Genomic DNA, 20,735 nt, shown 5'->3' with positions numbered 1-20,735 from the left:
TCGAAGCTTGTAGATGAATATGGTGGAGCCACCATTGTGTCAAATCCAAGTCCATCTTGGAATTGCATCTTGAAGTTGAGCTTGATAAAATCTTGAACTTGAAGAATTTGCTCCAACTTCTTCACCCCTCTAGCTTTTCTTGTTATGCTTGACCCTTCCGGCGATGATTCCGGTGAAGAGCGGCCTCGCTCTGATACCACTTGTTATGACCAAAAGTAGCTAGAGGGGGGGGGGGGGTGAATAGCTCGTCGCTAGCTCGTCGCTCGGCGTTGCTTGTTTCTTCAAGGATATGCAGCGGAAAATAACAGAAACAATCACACACGCTAACACGGTTGGTTTACTTGGTATCCACCTCACAAGAGGTGACTAATCCAAGGATCCACACCAACGCACACACCCTCCACTAGTAAAAACTCTCCTTTATGGTAACTACCAAGGGCGGAGAAGCCCTACAAGACTCAATACAAGAAGAGAGGGAAAGGATACAAGAAATACAAGCTTACAAGCTTACAATGAGTATAAACCCTAACCATAGCTTCTCTTCTTGGCTTTGATCCGCCTCTTGACTTGGAAAACTTCCAAGATCCTTCAAGAACTGGCGATCTGAGCTTTGTAAGTGCTGTGGAGGAGCTGGCGAGAAATCTGGAGTGAATCGGAGAAGTAATGCCGCAGCCATCGAACGCCTGTAGCTATAAACGATGCCAACGGTCGGATCCCGATCGGTTCGAATATTCCCAATCGATCGGGGAGGCTTTGGATCGATCCATGGATCGATCCAGAGCGCCTCTGTGCTCTGGAAAAACACCTGGATCGATCCACGGATCGATCCAGCGCTTATCGCACGAAGCAGCCGCGTCCCAATCGATCCACTGATCGATTGGGACATCTGGATCGATCCACGGATCGATCCAGAGGCTTTCTGTTCGCTGAGAGAAGCCTGGATCGATCCACTGATCGATCCAGCTCCTGGATCGATCCCCTGATCGATCCAGCACTTGGTTTTTGCCCAAAACCAAGTTCCAAGACTCCCAAACCAACATCCGGTCAACCTTGACCTGTTGGTACATCATGCCTAGCATCTAGTCACTCCCTTGACCTGCTAGGACTCCCTTACCAAGTGTCCGGTCAATCCCTTTGACCCACTTGGACTTTTCTCTGTGCCAAGTATCCGGTCAATCCCTTTGACCTACTTAGACTTTTCTTTCATGCCAAGTATCCAGTCAATCCTTTGACCTACTTGGACTTCCCAACACCAGATGTCCAATCATCCTTGATCCATCTGGATTTTCCCTTGCCTGGCTTCACTCACCAGGACTTTCACCTAGCTTCACTCACCAGGATTTTCCATCTGCCTAGCTTCACTCACTAGAACTTTCACCTGGCTTCACTCACCAGGATTTTCCATCTGCCTAGCTTCACTCACTAGGACTTTCACCTGGCTTCACTCACCAGGATTTTCCATCTGCCTAACTTCACTCACTAGGACTTCCATCTGCCTAGCTTCACTCACCAGGACTTTTCTACTGCCTAGCTTCACTCACTAGGACTTTCACCTGGCTTCACTCACCAGGATTTTCCTTCTGCCTGGCTTCACTCACCAGGACTTTCATTCTGCCTAGCTTCACTCACTAGGACTTCCTTCTGCCTAACATCCCAGTTAGGACTTCCCAGTCAAATATCCGGTCAACCTTGACCTACTTGACTCTTCTTCAATTAACATCTTATTGTCAAACATCTAAACCCAAACCAAGACTCAGCTTGGTCAAACAGGTCAACCTTGACCTGAGGGATGTTGCACCAACAGATGAGACCTCGGAAAACCGGCTAATAGAAACTCCTTCTGGGTGGAGAAACCTCGCCACAAACTTCTTGCAACAGCAAGATAGGAGTACAAAGATACAGCACAATACAAAGGCAGTAAGAATGTAAAAACACAGCTTGCCTTCTCGTCGACTGGATGAAGCAGCAACTTCACGAAACACCTACAACAGCAGGAACCAGCCGAAGGAAGCTTCCACGAAGCTTCAGGGAAATGAGAGCTCAGCAAAGCTCTGATTGCAGTAGTGAGGAACAAGAAGAGAAGTTTTTGTAGAGGCCCTCGACCTCGATATATATCCTTGAACCTGCGAACCTGCAAAGAGGGCAGAGGATACAGCAGAAAGCTAGCCGTTGTGACTCAACGGCTAGAGCTGGACCGATCAGGCTCCACCCTGATCGGTCCAGACCTTCTCTGATCGGTCTTGGGGACCGATCATGACCTATGCTGATCGGTCCCCAGACCGATCAGCATGCTTCACAGAGAGTTGCCGAACTCACTGATTGGTCTGTGGACCGATCAGGACTAAGGTGGATCGGTCCACAGACCGATCCCCCTCTTTCTTCTCCCGATCTTCTTCGCTTCTGTATGATTACTGATCGGTCACCAGACCGATCAGTCAACCAGCGTATCACTGGATCGGTCACCAGACCGATCCAGGTTTAGAGCTCCCAGCCCTAAACCCTACCTGGTCCTGAGAACGAGCTACCGAGCCCTCTCCGAGTTCCCATGTCCGGTCCAGAGAACGAGCTACCGAGCCCTCTCTGACCTAGTCTGGAGAACGAGCTACCGAGCCCTCTCCGACTTCATCCGGTCCAGAGAACAAGCTATCGAGCCCTCTCTGACCTAGTCCGGAGAACGAGCTACCGAGCCCTCTCCGACTTCGTCTGGTCCAGAGAATGAGCTACCGAGCCCTCTCTGACCTAGTCCGGAGAACGAGCTACCGAGCCCTCTCCGACTTCGTCCGGTCCATAGAACGAGCTACCGAGCCCTCTCTGACCTAGTCCGGAGAACGAGCTCCCAAGCCCTCTCCGACTTCCCATGCCAAGTTTCCATACTTGGACTTTTCCGTGCCAAGTCTCCATACTTGGACTTTTCCGTGCCAAGTCTCCATACTTGGACTTTTCTCGTGCCAAGCTCCCTGCTTGGACTTTTCACCAGATGTCTGGTCAATCTTGACCTATCTGGATTTCCCTTGCCTGGCTTCACTCACCAGGACTTTCCAACTCCCTGGCTTCACTCACCAGGACTTTCCCTTGCCTGGCTTCACTCACCAAGACTTTCACCTAGGTTCACTCACCAGGATTTCCCGAATCAGGTCGACTCACCTCGGGTCAACCAGGTCAATCTTGACCAAAGATTGCACCCACAATCTCCCAAGTTTGTATTCTGTTAAACATCAGAATACAACTTTTCTACTCTCGTCAAACATTAGAATAGAACGTTTCTATTCTCGTCAAACATCAAAATACAACTCGAGTCAGGTCAACCTTGACCTAAGGTTGCACCAACAATCTCCCCCTTTTTGATGTTTGACAAAAACCATAATCAAGTTAGGTTAACCTGATAACCTAACTTAGGTTTTCCAATGTTCTTCCTTGAACATTCTCCCCAAACTCTAATGTTCTTCCTTGAACATCCTTTGGATATTCTCCCATTCTCCCCCTTTTTGGCACACATCAAAAAGAGTGAATCAAGGTCAAGAGTTTCTTCCTAATAAAAGTCCCATACCTTTCATTGAAACCCTTAATTTCCCCCTTGATACTAAAGTCAACAATCAACTTAGTGATAATCCCATATCACTCATCCTCAGAAATCTTGACGAGTAAAAACTCCCCCTAAAAGTCAACTCCCCCTTGACAATTAGGTAAAACTCCCCCTAAAGGTCAACTCCCCCTTGACCATTGCACCAACAACGTCTTGGAGAGGTTCAATCCTTTAGAAGTCTAAAATACCAACTTCCAGTTGAAATTTCAGACAATCAGTCGAAAATCAGTATTTTGGCACGCTCAGCCCTTTACTGGATCGGTCACCAGACCGATCCACACTTCCCTGGATCGGTCCAGTGACCGATCCAGACCTCCCTGGACCGATCAACATCCCCTCTGATCGGTCCACAAAGCTCTGATAGGAATTTCTGATTTTTCTCCCGAAATTCAGAAACCCCTAAAAATTCACAGAAAATTCCAAAAATTGTAAAATTTTGAAGATACATTCCTCATAACACATATTATCATGGAAAAATAGTTTTATATGAAAATAACTTCCATTTTCAAATCTTGATACAAAGTTCGAAAAACTTTGAAATAGCTCAAGGTTAATCCATCTTTGTATCAACTTGCTCAATGATGAATGCTATCACTAGAAAAGCTTCATCAAGGTTTTTCAAATCAATTTTGAAATGATTTTAAACCATTCAATTTAGGACCACAATCTTAGGGCTAAATGTACATGACTTGTACGCAAGCTTTCCCTATGATCCTCAATTTCGAATTAGGCTCATCTAGGTACACGAACTATGCACCTTGATCCTAACTCATAATCCTAATATCTCACACACATCTAAGGTGTATCAAACACATCCAAGTCAATTTTGATGTGAGATATGGGTTTAGGTCATCTTAAGCTAAGTTCTCATGCATTTTCTAAACAACAATTTGATCTCCATATCAAATTGTGTTTTTATCCTTAAATCAATTTAATTGATCATACATGCAAGAGATGATGACATGGCATAAAATAATATCATAAGTGGAAACATGTGCCAACGTCATGATGTCATGGCATAAAGTATGAAACTTAAATAAGGCATGACATATAACTAACCTAAGCATTATCATGACATTTCAAATGATAGTAAATTAGATATGATGTCATGACATGGCATATGGCAAACAATATATGGCAAATAACATATAAAGGTATAGAAAATACCTAATTCTAGCTTTAGTTGCCATTTTTGATAATTTTGATCATTTTGCCATAAATTCTATATTCCTAAGTGTAATAGACCTAAAATCATATACTAAAGATTTTTAGATCACTATGTGCCAATTAGATTGACCCTAGAAAATTCCTCGAGTGTGGTTGGCACATCCTAATCACCTTAGGAATGAGTAAAATTTTAAATTTCATTTTCAAGGCTTGATTACACCTTGAAAATTCCTAAAATGCCACCTCTTGCCATGATTAGGTTAACTACCTATCCAAATAAGGTGGGCACACCCTAAACCATCTAGCGTGAAGGAATCACGCTCCTAGGAACCCAATACCTATTTGAGCTCATTGGGTTCACTAAATATTCACTAGGGATGACTTCCCTAGCAACCCTCCTAATGACCCTCCTAGGCTTTAAGGCCATGGTCATTTGGGACTCATCAAGATCAACTCTAGGGGTGACTCTCCTTGTGATCTTGGTGATGGTCTTCTTAGCCCTAGGTCTTGTTCCATAATCGAATGGAACATTATGATAAGTGGGCTTGACCACTTGAGACTTAGGTTTGTGACTCAAACCTCTCATGTCCTTGGGCTTTTGTTTTTGACCCTTAGACCCTAGAGTTGACTTTTCCAAATTCTTAAGGGCCTTTTCTAAAGTGTCACGTCTTGACCTCAAGACTTGGTTTTCCTTCTTTAATACCTCAAGCTTTAATTTTCCATTTCTCTTTGAGGTATTCCTAGGCATATGTCTAGTTGTTTTGGGATTCCTATCTAGGTTTTCCTTAACCTTAGATGAGTTAATTCTAGGGTTGGCATTTCTAGTATTATCCTTACCTAGACTAACATGTTTGGCACCTAAGCACATGTATCGGTTTCTATGGTTATCATGCTTATCATCATTGGCAATTGCAGTAAAGCTACTAGCATGTTTCTTATTAGAATTGCAATAATGTGCCTTAAAGGGTACCTTAGGGTTTGCCTTATCTCCCCCTATAGATGTGCTTGGTCTCTTGTCCTTGTGAGGTTGTCTCCCCCTCGGACATTGGCTCCTATAATGTCCCCTTTGCTTGCATTAGAAGCACACCACGTGCTCCTTGCCCTTGCGTATCGGGACTCCGGCTTCCTTGACCTTTGGCGCCGGTGGAGTCTTCCTAATCCTCTTTGGACATTTACTCTTGTAATGTCCATATTCCCTACACTCAAAGCACATTATATGTAATTTACTTGAAATTAAGTTGCTTGAGTTACCTAGGGTTGAGGATGGATATAAGCTCTCTTCTTCATCCCTTCCGGAGGTAGAGACTTCTTCTTCTTGCTCCAATCTTGAAGAAGAACTCTTCTCCTCTTCTTCCTTAGATGTTGAGTAGCCCTCAACTTCTAATTCCATACCTCCATGATGTGAGCTATTTGGCTCACTTGACTCCTCTTCATGACTTGAATTGGAGCTCTCCTCATGGAACTTAGCCAAGTTGTTCCACAACTCTTTGGCATCGTTGTATCCACTTATCTTACGCAAGACATCATTAGGTAATGAAAATTCAAAGATTTTCGTTACCTCGTCGTTGATCATGGATTGGTGGATTTGTTCCTTCGTCCACTTCTTCTTCTCAAGAGGTTCTCCTTCTTTATCCACCGGAGGAATAAAACCTACTTGTACACAATTCCAATTTACTAGGTTAGTCATAAGAAAATACTTCATTCTTACCTTCCAATACGCGAAGTCGTCGCGATCGTAGAAGGGTGGAATCGTGATGTCTTCTCCAAGTCGATCCATTCTCTAGCTTGTGCTCCCCCGGGTGTTAATCCGTCGAAGAGCAACCTTGCTCTGATACCACTTGTTAGGACCTTCGGATAGCGGCTAGAGAGGGGGGTGTGAATAGCCGACCCCAAATTTTCGTTTCTTCCTACAATTTAGGTTAGTGCAGCGGAAATACAATGTAGAAATGAAATTGGAGAAGATCAAACCTCAAACACGATGATGTAACGAGGTTCGGAGATGATACTCCTACTCCTCGGCATGTCCGTAAGGTGGACGAAGCCTATCAATCAGTCGGTGGATGAGACCTCGGAAAACCGGCTAATAGAAACTCCTTCTGGGTGGAGAAACCTCGCCAGAAACTTCTTGCAACAGCAAGATAGGAGTATAAAGATACAGCACAATACAAAGGCAATAAGAATGTAAAAACACAGCTTGCCTTCTCATCGACTGGATGAAGCAGCAACTTCACGAAACACCTACAACAGCAGGAACCAGCCGAAGGAAGCTTCCACGAAGCTTCAGGGAAATGAGAGCTCAGCAAAGCTCTGATTGCAGTTGTGAGGAACAAGAAGAGAAGTTTTTGTAGAGGCCCTCGACCTCGATATATATCCTTGAACCTGCGAACCTGCAAAGAGGGCAGAGGATACAGCAGAAAGCTAGCCGTTGTGACTCAACGGCAAGATCTGGACCGATCAGGCTCCACCCTGATCGGTCCAGACCTTCTCTGATCGATCTTGGGGACCGATCAGGACCTATGCTGATCGGTCCCCAGACCGATCAGCATGCTTCACAGAGAGTTGCCGAACTCACTGATTGGTCTGTGGACCGATCAGGACTAAGGTGGATCGGTCCACAGACCGATCCCCCTCTTTCTTCTCCCGATCTTCTTCGCTTCTGTATGATTACTGATCGGTCACCAGACCGATCAGGTAATTCACAGAAACACACTGTTTGGTTACTGATCGGTCACCAGACCGATCAGTCAACCAGCGTATCACTGGATCGGTCACCAGACCGATCCAGGTTTAGAGCTCCCAGCCCTAAACCCTACCTGGTCCTGAGAACGAGCTACCGAGCCCTCTCAGACCTAGTCCGGAGAACGAGCTACCGAGCCCTCTCCGAGTTCCCATGTCCGGTCCAGAGAATGAGCTACCGAGCCCTCTCTGACCTAGTCTGGAGAACGAGCTACCGAGCCCTCTCTGACTTCATCCGGTCCAGAGAACGAGCTACCGAGCCCTCTCTAACCTAGTCCGGAAAACGAGATACCGAGCCCTCTCCGACTTCGTCTGGTCCAGAGAATGAGCTACCGAGCCCTCTCTGACCTAGTCCGGAGAACGAGCTACCGAGCCCTCTCCGACTTCGTCCGGTCCAGAGAACGAGCTACCGAGCCCTCTCTGACCTAGTCCGGAGAACGAGCTCCCAAGCCCTCTCCGACTTCCCATGCCAAGTTTCCATACTTGGACTTTTCCGTGCCAAGTCTCCATACTTGGACTTTTCCGTGCCAAGTCTCCATACTTGGACTTTTCTCGTGCCAAGCTCCCTGCTTGGACTTTTCACCAGATGTCTGGTCAATCTTGACCTATCTGGATTTCCCTTGCCTGGCTTCACTCACCAGGACTTTCCAACTGCCTGGCTTCACTCACCAGGACTTTCCCTTGCCTGGCTTCACTCACTAGGACTTTCACCTAGCTTCACTCACCAGGATTTCCCGAATCAGGTCGACTCACCTCGGGTCAACCAGGTCAATCTTGACCAAAGATTGCACCCACAATCTCCCAAGTTTATATTCTGTTAAACATCAGAATACAACTTTTCTACTCTCGTCAAACATCATAATAGAACTTTTCTATTCTCGTCAAACATCAAAATACAACTCGAGTCAGGTCAACTCGAGTCAGGTCAACCAGGTCAACCTTGACCTAAGGTTGCACCAACAGTTGGAACCCCAAGGTTATTTTTGGCGTGATCAACCAAGTTAGGGTAGGTTCTATTATGTTTTGATCCATGTGTCTAAATGCACAGGAGCTTATGAGCACAGGAAGTCGAGCAGAAGACGCAGTTAACGAGAAAGATGGCACGGGAGAGAGTTAACGGGCTTGGTGCGTCTAAGAGATGAGGTACTGCGGAAGAGTACACCGGTGGACGAGAAGGACGCACGCTGTAGTCCGAGGGATAAGAAGCCGGGGAAGAAGGTTGCTCGAGAAGAAGGCCGAAAATTGAGTTCGAGTGAACCCTATTTCGGTTGGCTGCAATAACCCATGCAATCGGAGCAGCAGAGGAGTGAGAGAAGCTGATGAAGATTGCTGGAGGCACCCTCAAAGGAGATTGAAGGTGCCTCCGAGGCGCGTCCGCGCCTCCGCCACCTTCGGGCGGAAGGCACCCTCTATAAGCATAGAGGACACCCTCTATGAGTATGGAAGGCGCCCTTGGCCAGTCAAAGTAGTCGTTCACAGTGGATAAAGTTTTATCCACTACGCCTTGCTGGAGGCGCCCTCCAATCCCTTTGGAGACACCCTCAAGATGCGGATAAGTTTTTCCAAGGGCTATAAAAAGACCCCTGAACCTAGGAAAGTAGCAACAACTTGTGTATTCATTTCCTATCAATAGTCTGCGCTATCAGTGTGTGTAAGAGGCTTCCCCGCCTTCACCAAAGGAAATTCTTAGTGAGCTTTTATCTGCCTTGGATTAACAACCACCCCGGTTGTAATCAAGTAAATTCTGAGTCTCTTTCTTTTAGTTTTGTATTGTTTATTTTTATGCTATTGCTGCTAATCTAAGTCGAAAGATGAGAAAAGTGTTGTGTTTTAGTGTTTCAGACAACTCAACCCTCTCCAGCCAGCCTACCCGGTCCTACAAGTGGTATCAGAACTTAATAGCTTTAAGAGGACTAACCGTCGAACGAAGCACATGAGATCGCCGGACTAAGCATCTACCTACCAAAATTTGAGGGGGAGTTCGCGAGCTGGAAAAAGAGAATGGAGGTATTTTTCAAAATAGACTTCGATTTATTATTAATAATGGAATTTGGTTTTGAAGCATCCAAGGGCAAGGAAAAGTTTCAATGGACGAAGATGATTTTAAAGAAGATGATTTTCAAGACATGTTTACTTATTTAAGAAATGCAGAAAATATCAATACCATTGGGCTTCAATTAGATGATATTAATGAAAACATGAATGCAGATGATATTAGAGGAAGTTATTGCTCAATGTTTGAAGAAGCCCAAAAAGAGTTGTTACACTTGTACTAATATTCTGTATTCAATTTTTTGGTCAATTTAATGCATGTGAAGATGTTAAATGGTTGGAGCAATAAATCTTTTGATATGTTACTTCAATTATTATAAGAGGCATTTCCCAAACTGAATGTGATTCCAAACTCTCATTATGAAGCAAAGAAAATGTTAAAAGAGTTAGGATTGACATATGAGAAAATACATGCATGTAAGAATGATTGTATATTATTTTGGGGTAAGCATGAGAATAAGAATACATGCCCAGTGTGCAAGGAGCCTAGATACAAGTATGATGGGATGAATAAAAAAAATGCTCAGAAAATTCATCAATATTTTCCTTTGAAGCCCAGACTTAAGCGGTTGTTTATTACAAAATATACAGCAAAAGATATGAGATTACATAAAGAAAAATGGGTTGAAATAGATGGTGTATTAAGACATTCTGCAGATAGTGAATCATGAAAAGAATTTGACATATCACATGAAATATTTACTAGTGATCGATGAAATATTCGCTTAGGGTTGGCTACAGATAATTTTAATTCGTTTGGAAATATGTCAAATGCTTATAGTATGTGGCCTATTATACTTGTAAATTATAATTTGCCACCATTGAAAATGATGAAGCCATCATACTTGATTATGTATCTTTTAATTCCTGGGCCTAAATCACTTGGGAAAGAGATAAATGTATACTTATGACCTTTGATCAATGAACTGATGGAGCTATAGGATGATGGGATGGCAACATATGATGCATCGACTCAATAAGTATTTTGATTACATGCTGCTATGATGTGGACTATTCATTACTTTCTAGCATATGAAACAGTATCTGGATGGAGCACAAAGGGTTATAAAGCATGTCCAGTATGTGTAGTTGAAACTAAATCTCAAAGATTATGGAGTAAAATATGCTATACATGCCACCGTCGATTCTTGAATGTGCAACACCCATGGCGCAGAAATAAAAATTTCAATGGAAAGATTGAATAAGGACCACCACGAAAATTTAGTGGTTATGAGATTTTAGCACAGTTAGATACATTACCCCATGTGACATTTAGTAAACATCCTACATTAAGAAAAAACCGGCAACGATCTTTGGATGATATAAATTGAGTAAAGAAGTCTATATTTTTTGAGTTAAAGTATTGACCAAATTTAAAGTTGAGACACAATTTAGATGTGATGCACATTGAAAAAAAACATTTGTGATGCTTTGGTTGGCACATTATTTAATATAGATGAAAGTCAAAGGATATATTTAAAACAAGGTTAGACTTGCAAGATATGGGGATTAGAAGTGAATTGCATTTAAAGAAAGTTGGAGACAAATTTAGTAAACCATATGCAAGTTTCACGTTGACATTGGAAGAAAGACGTGCATTTTGTCAATTTTTAAAATCTATGATGTTTCTTGATGGATATGCTGCTAATATATCTAGATATATGAGTGTAGATGATGGAAAGTTACATGGATTAAAATCACATAATTGTCATGTCTTGTTGCAAAGAATAGTTCCCGCTGTTGTACGTAAATTCTTCCCAAAAGATATACATAACACACTAATTGAGTTATGTGATTTTTTTCAAAAAGATAATTGCAAGATTTTTACACATAGCGGACTTATATAAAATGGAGGAGGAAATAGTCTTCATAGTGTGTAAGATGGAAAAACTATTTCCTATAGCATTTTTTGATATTATGGTTCATTTGGCAGTTCATTTACCTCGTGAAGTCATGTTAGCTGGACATGTTTCGTCATGATGGATGTATCCCTTTGAACGATATTTAGGCAGACTAAAAAAATATGTTCGTAATAAAGCAATACCTGAAGGATCTATTGCAGAGGGATATATTATAAATGAGGCATTAACTTTCAGTTCTTTATAAATGAGTCAAATTGAGACAAGATTTAGTAGCCAAAATGAAACAAAGATGTTCAACCATTAACATGCAATTTAAGTGTTTTCTCACAACAAGCAAGAGTGTTTGGCAACCAACATAATCTTAAATTACCTTTGACTTTGTATAAGAAAACACATTGGTATATTCTTAATAATTATAAAGAAGTTGACTAATATAGAAAGTAAGTTTTTACATTATGTAATTTTATTGTTTATATTTCATTATAAAATTATAACTTAAATATTTATTTATGCAGTGAACATCTACAACTTCTGTCACATAAAGTTCATTCACTCGTTTGGGATACATTAGAGGACTTGGAAGTGAGCCAAAGCCAGTTAGGTCCACTTCTTCAAATGTCATCTCCTCAACCAGATCAACTTACACTGCATTACGTGAACAATTTGAATCCACATTAAAAGAGTTAGCAAACACCAAAGTTCAATTAGCAAGCACCCAAGATCAGTTAGCATCAATGAAATCAAGACAAGATATGTTTGAACAAATTCGTAACCGATTGGCACCTGGAGCATTAGATTCCTTGATCCATGATTCATCTTCGGTTCCATCTCCTCCTCCTCGTTCTTAGACTTTGATGTTGTGGATTTTTGGATATGAACATGATGTTGTGAAGTTTATTTCCTGTAGACTTTAATGTTGTGGATTTCTACATGTGAACTAGATGTTTTAAACTTGTTACTTGTTTGTACTTTATTTGTTGTGTTACTTGTGTACTTTATTTGTTGTGTTATTTGATGTTAGACATTGATGTTGCGTACTTGCATCTGTTTGTGAATGTTGCTACAGGTGTGAACTTATACTTGATGAAGTATGAGTTGTTTGTGAGTTTATTTGTGAATTTGTTGTTAGAGTTAATATTGTATAAGTTTATGAATATTGTTGTTAGAGTTGTGATTATTGTGAATATTGTTGTTAGAGTTGTGATGATTGTGTGGGTTTGTAAATGTGTATACAGAGTATGTTGAAAATAATTTTTTTTTTAAAAAACGAAGGTTAGCAACGAATTCCTCGAAATTTGTCGCTAACATTATTAGCGACGAAATACTATTCAAATTCGTCGCTAACAACTCAAACATATCGAACCTCATCGTAGGCGTTTGCGGTGAAATGAAATGGGGTTAGCAACAAATCAGATTGTTAGCAATGAAAACTGAAACAGTTCAAATTCGTCGCTAATAACTTAAACATATCAGTACTAATCACTGGCGTTTGCGACGAAATGAATTGGGTTAGCGACGAATTAAGATGGCATTAGCGACGACATTAGGAAATCGTAGCTAACTTGTTTACGACGAAAAATTTAGATTCGTTGCAAACAAATTTCTTAGCGACGAACTATTTTAATTTGTCGATTAAAATTATTTAGTGATGAGTTAATTACGTCGTTAATTTATTAGCGACGAAACATAAAAAAAATCGTCACTAATAATTGTTTACGACAAACTTATAACGACGATTCTAGCGCAGCGATGAAAAGTTATCGTCGCAAATATTTGTTAGCGACGAATATTAATATGTTAGCGACGAAATATTTTATCACTAAATATCAATTTTCTTGTAGTGTAGGATTTTACTTGCCTATCATCTGATTAACCTTGTTCTATTAAAATTTCTTATCTTATGTTTCATATCCGATCAAGTTTGATCTACAAGAATTTGTGATTGCCAAACACTTATTTGACTTGTTTAGACTTCTCATCTCCTACTTAATATCTGATTAATCTTAACTTGTCAAGATTTTATCATTGTCAAATATTCGATCTTTCTTAATCTATTTGGATTTCTCTTCCTACACCTAAAATATGGTCCTTTATGACCTGTCAAAACTTCCAACGTTGCCATGGATCCTCTTGTTTATGCATCCATTTGTTGATATTCTTTATTGTCAATATAGCACGATTGATTTTCATCCAATGTTCGATATATATGCTCTCATATGTATTTAATATACTGGCATTTAAAAAAAAACATGCACTTCAGCTTGTCTCAAATTCACTACTACCTAAATCACAATCATCAATTTTCAATAATTTTTTTTTGTCATTGCCTAATAACCTTTTATGTATATTAGAAATTTTAAGCAAGATTATGACTTACTGCCAACCAAATAATGTGGATGAGTTGGCAGAATAACGTTCCGTAAAAATTAGGTCAATATTATATATTTTTTTTAATATTTGCCGATTAATGGTAGAGAACTTAAAGTGAAGTGGCATATATTTATTGGCTAGTTTTGTCCTACTCTACAAATAAATGATAAATTATTTACCTGGATTATCGACCGCACAACCACTTGGTATAATTTCGAATGCTTTAATTTTAATAAATAAAATTACCACCATCTCTTCTATAAATAGATGGGAATTGCATGATACTCTAAACAAGCAATCACTTGACTGAAGTGAGTGATATCCGTAGCTTAACCATGGCTTCCCTTGTCATGCTCTCTGCTGCTCTCCTCCTCGGCCTCTTCCTGCCTTCCTCCATGGCCAACAACGTTCTCTTTGGTGGTGACAGGCTGAACACCGGCGAATCCCTCAGAGAAGGGAACTTTAAATTCACCATGATGTCCGACGACTGCACCCTGGTGCTGAACGACAACGACCAGACCGTGTGGTCCTCCCCCACCAACGGCCTAGGCAACAACTGCTTCGCCCACTTGCAGACCAACGGCAACCTCGTCATCCGCAACGACAATGACCAGATTGTTTGGTCGAGCAACACCGCCGGCGAGGAGGGCAACTACATCCTCGTCCTGCAGAACGACGGCAGCGTCGTCATCTTCGGCCGCTCTATATGGTCCATCCCCCCCGGTTCCAACACCGCCACTTCCAAAGGCGCCGTCATCGTCAAAAGGGGCCGCAGCGATGAATCCACGAACATTCTCTATGGAGGTCACAAGCTGCGCACCGACGAATCTCTCAAAGAAGGGGACTATACCTTCGTCATGCAGTCCGACTGCAACCTGGTGCTGTACGCCAACAACAACAACCAGGTCATGTGGTCCTCCCAAACCAACGACCTAGGCAGCAGGTGCTTCGCCCGCATGCAGACCGACGGCAACTTAGTCATCTTCGACGGTATTAACTTCAACCAAATTTGGGATAGCAAAACCCGCGGCCCGGAGGGCAAGTACATCCTCGTCCTGCAGCGCGACGGCCACGTCGTCATCTACGGCAGCCCTATATTGACGATCCCCAACGATGAACCCACGAACAGGAAGATCGCCATGACTAAAAAATAGTTGCCTTCACCACGAACGATGCATGGGTAGCTATTAAATAAAAGCGAATAAATTGAAGCGAGGCATAAATAAGCTACATTGTGGCATGGCACGTAGCCTCCTTTTTTTCTCTTGTATGTACGTACCGTTAAGTTAGTGTGATCAGTTGATCGCCTTAATTATCTGCTTGTTCTGCTTTTTTTACTTGAAATGCGTTGGAAAAAGAAAAAGAAAAAGAAAAAGAATTAATTAAAAAAATCTACTAGTAGACATATAAATTGAAAAAATAAAATTAATACAAGATGGAATCTAATTAACCAATTCCAACTTTGATAATATGCAACAATATTATTCGCTAATGTTTGAGATTTTGGAGGAGAAGTTATTATTATTATTATTATTATTATCATTATTTTATTTATTTATTTTAGAGATGATCTCTAATTGAAATAGAGAATAAGTTAAAAATAGTGGGTAATATGATCATGAAAATATATAGTGTGTCATCCTCACTCGATAATAGTTTTTATTTTATTTTTCTTTTAATATTTATTGTCTTTCACATAACTTTAATAAAAATATATTTTTTTATCTATATTATAAATTATTTTATATAAATCAATTTTAATTTAACTCTAATCTCAGAGAAAATGATTAAAACACAAGGAAGGTCTAATTTAATAAATAAATAAAATTTTCTATCTTAGTATATATATATATAGCTCTATGGTTCATCTTGCCAAACGAACTATATATATATATATTAATTAATTATTTATTATTATTATTATTATTATTGAGCCCGAGTCCATTAAATATTGAACTTGAGCTTGAGCCCAATTCAACGGACTCAAACGAACTCGAGCTTGAATTAAACCCGTATAAACCGAGTCAATTGTTTATTGTCCTAAGTAGTCTGTGGTGGTAAAGAGAATGTTCTGATCATTTACTCTGTTTCTTTTTTAGTGGATCACCTCCTCGGCCTTACACGGTGGTAAAAGATGACTATGTTCGTCCCCTCTTCGGCCCTACACGGTAGTAAAAGATGATTACACTCGCCCCCAACACCCTCATCAACTCATCCCAGGATGAACACGAAGGAGGAAAATCACGGGTAGCTACTAAGCTTTATAATAGTGACTGATGCATGAGAGAGACATTTACCTTAGCTATATCGAGATTCGAACCTCATATCTTATGGTAGTAGTGCTTCATGCGTTAGCCACTAGACCGTCCCCAGGAAACAAAACTGTGTTGGGTAAATTATTTAACGTGACTGGCCCCACCGCAGAGCGGCCCCATACTCTAGAAACCCCTGAATGGATGTTTTAGAGAGGCATAGTACCATACTGTTACTAAGAGGGCTCGGACACGACACCGCAGACAACATTAATATGTTGCTAGGAGGGCTCGAACCCAACATCTCAGGCAACAGGTGTCTCCGTGCTTACCACTAGGATAGAGGCACTTTGACAAAACTAAGATAGGATAAACTTTTTATAGTGACTAACCCCACCACTGAGTGATCCCATACCCCAAAATCATCCGAAGGGATTTTTTTCGAGAGGCACAGTTCCACTTTGCTACTAAAACAACTCAAACATAGTACCTCAGGCAACATTATGCAAATATTATTTTTTTATTTGTTGCTAAGAAGATTCGAACGTGATACCTCAAGTAATATGATATCACTATGCTAGACACTAGGATAAAGCAACGTCAATAAACTAACGTTCCATTAGAAGTGGATACGAATACACTCTCTTTCAAATATATTTTTAATAAAAAATCTAAGCTCAATTTCAACTCTAAGTAGTTGCAAATTTTTAAACACACTATTTTAAAGAGATTATAATGGTGTGCTTCGTTTCATCTTAGTGGTCCTTGGCTCCATGTACTCTAGTGCAGTACCCAACAATTTCTCCTCAAATGAAAGATCATAGACTTTCCACGTCCAATTCTAGACCTACCAGATCTTCCTGTCCCTCTGTTCACATGACCTACTAGGAATTTCTTACCTAACTACAACGAGGACTTCCTGATTGGTGTCTAATCCTCTTGATTCGAACACGGGAGCCGCCACTTCATTTGCTCAACCTCCACTTCATTTGTTCGAGGTCAATATTTTACTCACATAGCTTAATTAGATCAAAACTCTTGTGCACAATCGACGATTAGACCTTTTGATAGTCTGGGCTCTGATACCAATTGTTAGGACTAAAAGGGATTTAGATATCTTCACAATGATAAGATATTGTCCACTTTGGGTCAAATCCCTCATAGTTTTATTTTTGAGCTCTATCCAAAAGGCCTCATACCAATGAAAATATTTTTCCCTTGTAAACCCATAATCTTTTTTATGTATTTTTAATGTGAAACTTTGTTTGTAAACTTTCAACCCAACATTGTTGTATCTATTAGAAATTGATTCTAAGATCTATTACAATAAACACCTATGGTACCGAGTATATCAATCTGTAAGAGTAAAAATTACTTTTAAACTTTTTTTAAGATAATAATGAAGTTGTCTTCTACTTAATTTATTGATATATCCTATTAAGTTCTTGAGTCACTCATTTGGATTCTTGTAGGTAAACCTTCTATAATGAGGAAAGTAGTGGAGGATGATGTGAGTATAAATTATTTTAATTAAGTTCATTCGATTTGGTGCTTAGTACCAGTAGAAATCTAAAATCTTATTGTTAAGACATATACGAGTTATAGTGAGTAAATAGCTTTGATCGTTTTGTCAAGATTGTGTACTCGTTATTTAAATGCATAGCGAAAAACTTAAATCAACCTTGACACCACATTCGTAACACATTGATTTTACTTTATATTCACCTCTAAAGGCGACTAATCCAAGGCCTATTTGTACAATCTATCTCCACTAAATCTTCTCTTTCTTGGAAACCTTCCAAAGACGGAGAAATCTCTTACAACACCTATTTTTACAAGCAAGTACTAGCAATACAAAATACAAATGGAAATGAAAGTAAATATATTTTACAATTGAGAAACTTTACTCTGGATGTTTGTTTGTCACTTTAGAAAATCTCTTGATGGCTAAAATGCACCAACACTTCTCCTTTAACCTCTCAAGAACTGGTACCGTGAGTCCTTGAAATTCTCTTTATAAGACTATTGTTCGAACTTATTTTTTCCTAGCAATCATTTGCTAGAATTCACTATTGGTAGATTGTTGGTGCAATCATCTTCAAGTCAAGGTTGATCAGTTTGACTAAGCTTGAGTTGATTCGACTTTGAGTTTCAATGTTTAGGCAATATGTGAAGTAGAGGTCAAGAAGGTTAAGATTTGTCGGGTATTTGACAATATGTGAGAGAAAAGTTAAGTAGGTCATGGAGGATCATATTTGACTGGAAAATCTTAATTAGAGATTAGGCAAAATAAAGTCCTAACCGGAGGTTATGCATGGTGAAGTCCAAACTTGAAGATCAGGCAATGGAAAAGTTCTAACTAGAGGTTAGATAAAATAAAATCCTAATAGGAGGTTAGGCAAGGTAAAGTTTTGGCTGGAAGTTTGGTAAGGCAAAGTCTTAATCGCGATTAGGCAAAGAAAAGTTCAATTAAGTCAAGGATAATCACATGTTAGCAAAGGGAAGTCCAACCTATAGTTAGGCAAAGGAAAGTCCAAGTGGATCAAGGAGGACCGCACGTTGGCAAGTTAAAAGACCTAACTGCAGTTAGACAAAAAAAAGTTCAAGTAGGTAGGACCGGATGTTGGCAAAAGGAAAGTCCTAATTTTGGTTAGGAAAGAGGAAAATCAAAGTGGGTCAAGTAGGATCACACTTGGTGATCGAAAGTTTAACGGAAAGTTGATGCAAGATGGAAAGTCCAAGTGGTTAAATATTGACCGAACACTTGGTGAACAAATCCCTACAAGTCACGGTTGACCGAAGGTTGGGTAAGGGAACACTAAATTTGGGTTAAGCAAGTTAGGGTTGGCAAATTGATTGGGATAAAGCTAATCGATCAGGTGATCCATTTGGAGCCTTTGTGAAACATAAGGCGTCTGGATAGATTGGGTAATCGATCAAGAGTCGCACCAATTAATTAGGTGATCAATTGGGAGCTTTTCTTCACAAAATAAAAAGGACTCGGATCGATTGGGAAATCAATCAAGGTCAATCCTAATTTATTAGGTAATCAATTGGGAGAAGAAGTTCACGACAAACAGCGGATTCTTAATCGATCATCTAATCAATTAAGAGGAGTTTTTTATGAAGCACAGTAGCTTCCTTGCGAGAGCATAATCGATTGGGAGAAGCTCGCGAGTGAATACTAGGCTTCTGAATCAATTGGGTGATTGATTAAAAAGTCATGACAAATAGTGGATTCTATGATCGATCAGCTAATCAATTAAGAGGAGTTTTTTATGAAGCACAGTTGCGAGAGCGTAATCGATTGGGAGAAGCTTGCGAGTGAATAGTAGGCTTCTAAATCAATTGGGTGATTGATTAAGAAGTCGTGTAATCTATTAGGTAATCGATTGTGAGAAGAAGAAAAAAGTCGTTGAAAGGTTTGAATGTCTAGATTTTCTCGAATTTGCCAGGATAGTCGATTGGGGGCAAGGCCAATCAATTGGGAGCCCTAATATGTGGGATAAAAGGCATTCACCAAGGATTCAAATGAGACACTTCTTCTCCACTCTTCATCGTCAGTTCATGAATCTTCTTAGAGACAAGTGTTGCTGCACATACTAAGTATCAAGAGGTAATCCACAACAACAAGAGATCAAGAGCAAAGGGCGTCATTGTTATTTTTATTTCTTTGTTCTTGTTACATTTCTTGTTGTATTTCACTTATTTACTTGTGTATTTGATTGTATGAGACTTCTTCTCCTCCTAGAAGGAGGTTTTCATAATGTATTGTGAGTGAGGAGAGTGGACCCTTTAATTAGTTACCTCCAGGAGGTGAATACTAAGTAAAATCAAGGGTGTTAGCATTACTTCAAGTTTTTCCCTATAACAAATCATCAACGAAGTGTTTTGAGCTAATCACTCCCTCTAGCTCCTAAAATATCCTAAAAAGTGGTATTAGAGCGATGTCATTCTTCTTAGACTAATTGCCTAGAGATCAAGGAGCTATAGAAAGATGAAGAAATTGAAGCTTGAAGCCCTAATTTCAACAAGTCAAGAAATTATCATTCAAGTAGCTCAAGTTCAAAAATAGAGTGTCAATATGGACTCAGATATGATATCCGAGCACCTCCACCATTCGAAATTAGAAGCTTCGATTTTTGTAAATCAAGGGGTCAACAATTTCTTTATGATGGACATAGAGTAATAGTTTGCTCTAATGGAGTGATTTCAAACTCCAATTGATGAAAACGGAAAGCTACTTAAGAAGAAGAAATGGATCGAAAAGCAAGTCAAGAGGTGCAAGGCAAAAGATACAGTTGTTGAAACTCCAATGTTGTTTTTGGTGTGATCAACCAAGTTAGGTCAGGTCCTGTTATGTTTTGATCCATGTGTCTAAGTGCGCAGGAGCTTAGGAGTACAGGAAGTTCAGGGAAAGACGCAGTTAACTACAATGATGGCACGGGAGAGAGTTAACGGGTTTGGTGCGTCTGAGGGACGAGGTGCAGCGGAAGAGTACACCGGTAGACGAGAAGGACGCACGCTGCAGTCTGAGGGATGAGAAGTTGGGGAAGAAGGATGCTCGAGGAGAAGGCTGAAAATTAGATTCGGTTGAGTCCTATTTCGGTTGGCTGCAATCACCCAGGCAATCGGAGCAGTAGAGGAGTGAGGAGATTGAAGTTGCCTCCAAGGCGCACCCCCGCCTCCGCCACCTTCGGGCGGAAGGCGCCT

The 20,735-nt window shown here is 40.5% G+C and overlaps 1 protein-coding gene across 1 annotated transcript; it reads left to right on the top strand.

Moving 5' to 3' along the window:
- The first annotated feature begins 14,105 nt into the window (after positions 1–14,105).
- Positions 14,106–14,924, top strand: LOC122019439 (mannose-specific lectin-like). The gene has a single exon (XM_042576903.1). The coding sequence runs from the start codon at positions 14,106–14,108 to the stop codon at positions 14,922–14,924; it is 819 nt and encodes a 272-aa protein (XP_042432837.1).
- The last annotated feature ends 5,811 nt before the right edge of the window (positions 14,925–20,735 follow it).

The sequence above is a fragment of the Zingiber officinale genome, chromosome 9A (genome assembly GCF_018446385.1).
Source record: "Zingiber officinale cultivar Zhangliang chromosome 9A, Zo_v1.1, whole genome shotgun sequence".
NCBI lineage: Eukaryota > Viridiplantae > Streptophyta > Magnoliopsida > Zingiberales > Zingiberaceae > Zingiber > Zingiber officinale.
The sequence above is the reverse complement of the archived record's forward strand: the minus strand, read 5'-3'. Positions and strand labels throughout refer to the sequence as shown.

Coding starts and splice junctions, on each gene's coding strand:
- LOC122019439 (XM_042576903.1), top strand. CDS start 14,106: ATGGCTTCCCTTGTCATGCTCTCTGCTGCTCTCCTCCTCGGCCTCTTC.